This window comes from Phanerochaete carnosa (genome assembly GCF_000300595.1).
Source record: "Phanerochaete carnosa HHB-10118-sp unplaced genomic scaffold PHACAscaffold_14, whole genome shotgun sequence".
Taxonomy (NCBI): Eukaryota; Fungi; Basidiomycota; class Agaricomycetes; order Polyporales; family Phanerochaetaceae; genus Phanerochaete; species Phanerochaete carnosa.
This window is the reverse complement of record NW_006767641.1, coordinates 94,435-99,567: the sequence shown is the minus strand read 5'-3', so window position 1 is coordinate 99,567 and position 5,133 is coordinate 94,435. Positions and strand designations below refer to the sequence as shown.

Sequence of the window (5,133 nt, the reverse complement as noted above, 5' to 3'; positions counted from 1 at the left end):
TGTCTTGGTTAACTTAGTAAGCTTTGGCTAGTAGAGACAATTCAATGTTCTTAGAGGATTTGTATAACTTGAAGCAATCTGAAGCTTTCAATTTAGAGTTAAAGATCAAGAATAGATTTAATCTCTTTACTGCTAGTCTAATTACTGTAAGCTCTACAGGAGACATACCACAGTTTCAAATAATGATGCCACTAGCTCTTGCAGTCTAGGATTAGTCAAATAGTGAACTCGTGCACTATACCAAGGGCATTTCCCTTCAGGTTATTTGAAAGTCAGAGGCTCTACTGTGCTTGAGGAATTTCCTAGGCTTTAAAAAAAGGAGTCTATTCTCTAAGAGCTAAAGAGCTCAGAGTATTAACTGTAGGTTTGCTGCTAGCTGAATCCTTGAAAGTGTGTGTGGTGCTTGGTGGGTTGGTGTCCTTTTTGCTCTCAGAGAACCTCTCCTATTTATACCTTTCAGCCTGTTGTTCCTTAGCCAATAGCAAAACTGGCTCTTCTATTCTACTGTAATTACTAAGCTGCTTCTACTTTTATTAATAAGCATTTGTCTGTATTAGTCAGCCTTCTGTCTGTTTTACTAATGTATTGGTAAGCTATTGCTAATGTTTGTTAGAGTATTACTATATTTTGGTAATTCATAGCTGTTGAGCATAGACCTTTATTACTAAGCATAATTTAGATTACTAAGAAGCTGAGTCATATTATTAGTCGTTGATTCACTTTTAGTAAGCTTGAGTGTTTATGCTTGCTTTGCAACTCTGAGTAAGCAGTCTCTTTTTGATTTGAATACCCAGCTTATTCCTTTAGTTTTCCCATACTTATAGTTATGGCACATGACACTGTGGATGCTTGATGTTTCAGACATGCACCAAAGGGTGACGACCATGGTCGAAGACTCCACGGTGGCTGATGGCGGCAACGACGAAGTAATAGGCTCAGTCTTGGCAACTGCAGCGGAGGATCCTGCACCAGCTGATGATGACAATGATGCATGTTGCTGTGGCAGCACGACAATCTTGTGGTGAGGCAGAATCTTCTTGCAGACAGGAGCAAGAGGAGGCGGTGAAAAAGAGCAGTTGAGGGATGCTGGCATCTGAACAGCGTGCTTGTCTTGGGCAATAACAAGTAATGAGCCAGGACAATGATCTCTGGTGACTATGGCAGCCGCTTTGCTTTCTTCCTTGCTAAGCGCTGCTTGGGTGACCACTGGTAACGTTTGAGCACAAAAGCTTGTCGTGGCAGAGACTGGTGCAATCGATTTACGTTTCTCTCTGTCGAGCGAATTGTGCATCAATGAGACGGGATGAGATGCTGAAAAAGCGGCCATGGTGGTTTCCTTCCCCTTGCCCTTATCATGGGCATGGGGCTGCAGCGGAGGCAATGGACATTGGCTTGGTTGCTCATGCAAAGTGGGCATTGTGGGCATTGTGGGTATTGTGGGCATTGTGGGCATTGTGAGCATCAACGCGATGGAACGACGGGTAGGCGATGGCTGGTGGCAAGTGTTGCTGCCACTGAAGGTAGACAAGGTGTCTGCCATGGTCTTGGCCATGATAGCTGCGCGGTCTTCCTTAAACTGACTACGGAACATTTTTCCCAGAGTGCTGGTATAGCTATTAAACCATTGCTTGACCTCGACTTTGCACTCGCCCTCCTCACTGAGTGAACGGATATGCAGCTCACCCCCCTTGAGCACAGGGTGAGCTTCGTTGTACGGTACGAACAACTAGCTGCCCTGCCTGTTGTTAGCCGTGCAATCGTACCATTGGTATGAGAGAGCGGCCGGATAGCCGACCGGAGGCTGATCTATCTCCCAAGCCTTGAGGAGCTTGGCATTAATTTTGATGGCTAGCTCTCCATCGGTGCAAACGTTACCAGGAGGCACAGAATAGCTGACTAGATGAGGCTGTCCCTGGTAAGTGTGTAAGTATGAGACAAGGCTGATTCAAGGTGGGTGAGGGCCTACCTTCACGTTCTGTGCCTGCACCCTTGTATTCCAAATGACAATTTGAACCTTCTCGGAGACTTCCTCTTCTATCTTCTTGGCATTCAAGTTCTTGTTTTGCAATGACATCTTCTCATGCTGGTCTTGGAGATAGGACTCTGAAAATGACAACTTCATGTGTGTCTTGTAGACGCGGTCAGTCTTCTGCAGCCCTGGTGCTGTAAAAGCTGAGTTATCACATTGATTGGGATGGAGAGAAGCGTCAAGACATACTAGCAGCTGTGGCAGGTACTGCGGTAGCTGTTGATTTGGGCTGAGAGCATGTGAGAGACGGCGTGGACTCAACTGGGGCGCTTTGAGTTTGAGCACTCACGTCTGAAATTGAGAGATTGCATACAGACGTTGAGAGGACAAAATGCGAAAAGGCAAACAGAGACTTACCAACGAATATTGTAGAGATGGGCTGGCTCGTGCAGGGAACTGTCTCAGCAGTGACAGGTCCGGGCTGTGGGAGTGGAACAGCCAGGGTGGCGGCTGAGGGGCTGGTTGATGGGTTGGATGGGTGTTGGTTCATATTACCCCTCGAACGTGGGCTGTTCTTCTTCTTCTTCTTCAGGTGACTGTTAGGGGATGTGTCATTCATTTCCAGTAACTTGTGAATTGTGCATCCGCCTTGTTGCTCACACTGGAGCTTAGGCAGCTACCTCCTGCAGGCTGCTGTGACCTTGTCGCACCCCTTGCGCTTCTTTCCAGTGGTAGCATCGGCTGTGCTTGGCTGTGGTAGGTGTGAAACAGGCAGGGCGACATTCGACAGCTAGGAAGATGAAGGAGCTGTTGGATGGGGTGGTGCAGTGGCGTTCTGTGCATTGGAGACAGACAAGTTGGCTTGGGAGCAAGTCGGCATGGCACGGCAACACTGTGCGCAAGAGTACATGGGTGGAAGGAATGGTCCAGGAGTGAGGTATAGATTGTATGAGCGCGGGAGCCAGATGAACGACAATGGTTCAAGATAAGCCTCGCACTGCGTCATTGCATATAAATGGCTGAACAGCGCACAAGAGCGCACGGACACACCTTGAGAAAGTACCAACCCCTGTTATTTAGGTTACTCTTTCCCCAGCAGTATATTGGTTTTCGAAGCCGTTTGAGGTGGGTTCTACAAAGACGAGGGTCGTGGAGAGATCTCTTTGCCATCAATAGAGAGCCATTCTTTGCACAGTGCATTAGCAAGGGCATCTAGAAAACTAACAGGTTACGCATGAGCATGGCGCCTTGAGAGGCGAGGGGAGAGAGAGAATGAGGGAAAACGGGGTGACAAAGAGTTGAGAGAGCGAGTCCTTGCACATATATATATTCTCGGCAGCACACATCGCTGCCAAATGTTCTGGAAGGTGATAAAATCGAGAGTACCTTTCACTGCTGTCAAATAACAGCTTCAAAATGTTGCAATATATTCTTGGTAAGTACCACCCATTGTTCATCGATGTCGAAGAACACAGCGGTATTTGAAGCTGCATCTGAAGATCTTGTGAGACATTCTGTAGTTGGTACATGAATCACTATATTGGGATGCATGAAGCCAGAGGAATGGATGGGAGACGCGAAGCACAAGCGACATTTGAAGCCTTGTCTTGAAGTCTTACGAAAGATTCTTGATTTAGTACATCAATCACTATATTGGGAAGGAAGACACGCGAAGTGTGCGATGAGCACTTTACAGTATCTTATCTACAGGCACCCTATGAGATAAATTGGTCTGGGCGGTATGGAATGTTCCATTTGATGGGCAGAATTTGGAACGTTTGGCATGCTGAAGACAACAACTTTCTGCTAGATATATACCTTTACTTACCATGTAGTATATCTCATCCTTGTCCGACGAGAGAGCTCGATCCTGTTTGGCCTCTTGAAGAAGATCCTCAGTATGACTCTGGGTTATGACTCTGAGTTAAGAAAGTATGTTAGAATGTCCTTCTAGACCATGTGAAGGGCACTTACCGCTTCGGCGGCATCAACAGAAAATTTGCCCAAACCTTCTCCTTCATTTGAAACCCCTGCAAGCTGCTGCCTCATTCGTGATCACTTTTGGTGAGGCCTTTGTTGCTGGGCTTCTTGGGAAGGACCTTGGGCTTCCACTTTGTCCTCTTCTCACCATCTCCAATGACGATACCAGCTAGAGCAGGTTAGCTCCACCTGAAGCTTGCATATTTGAAAACTTATAAGCGTGACATACCCCTCCCTCCCTGTTTGCCACGCTAATTCGCGCAATTTATGTAAGAGCCACTAGCACGCTGATATCTTTCTAAAATATACCAAGTATGCATTTGAAAGACCCCTCCTACACCTGTAAGCCCTCTCCAAGCAATATGCCCCAGACGCTATCCTCCATCACAGTGATGGCTCCGTTATCTGAGTGTCATCCATCAGCCCTGCCATCAACACCGCCATCCTCTGATGGCACACACAGCACCATCACTCCCGCCTGTATGCTCGCTGTGGGCGACGACGACAACAATGCTTCCTCCATGTATGTACATCATTTTTATACCGTTTTTTCCCTGATTTTAAATGCAGTATATAGTACATGTTACTACTCTTAAAATACAAGCTACTCATTGCTAATAAGCCTAGTAATTGAAGCTCTTGGGCATGTAGGACGCGCAAAACTTGGGACCTGGCTCTGGTTTGTTTTTGCCACACACGGTCAGGTAAACGTGGGGCAAGGGTCCGGGTGATAACGTGGCCTTGGCGTCCCACCTATCAGTCCCGCTTACCAGCACTGCCCTCCCCTGATGGCACACCAGGCACCATCGTCTTCGCTCTTATGTTCGCTGCCAGCAATAATGATGACCCTTCTTCCGCGTGAACTGGCTGGCTGGTGCTGGTGGGCCCAGTGACTGAGGCCCGTCAGTGGGGCACACTCGAGGCTTGGGCATTGGGCATGCAGGCACTTGGCCCCGGTCAATTCCCGTAGCATGTCTGAAGCAACAACGTCCCTGCATCCGGTGCCATTAGTTTCCAAAAAAACACGCGCCCCGTGCCTGTCGCCATTGCTGATGATGGCAACAAGCCACACAGCACTGGGCACACAGTCAGCAATGCAAGAGAAGCCATGCAGCAATATAGTACCCTATTTGGCTGTGACAGTGCATGTGAGCAGCGCAAGAAGTGGCGGTGCGCACAAGAGG

At 47.7% G+C, this 5,133-nt stretch overlaps 1 protein-coding gene across 1 annotated transcript; it reads right to left on the bottom strand.

Annotated features, from left to right (window-relative positions):
* Positions 1-1,726: 1,726 nt before the first annotated feature.
* Positions 1,727-3,990, bottom strand: PHACADRAFT_201637 (uncharacterized protein; the record flags this gene model as incomplete). Its single annotated transcript, XM_007401946.1, has 6 exons — positions 1,727-1,912; positions 1,967-2,163; positions 2,219-2,320; positions 2,387-2,555; positions 3,798-3,888; positions 3,944-3,990. 6 exons carry the CDS (start codon positions 3,988-3,990, stop codon positions 1,727-1,729), a joined length of 792 nt encoding a protein of 263 aa, XP_007402008.1.
* Positions 3,991-5,133: the final 1,143 nt, after the last annotated feature.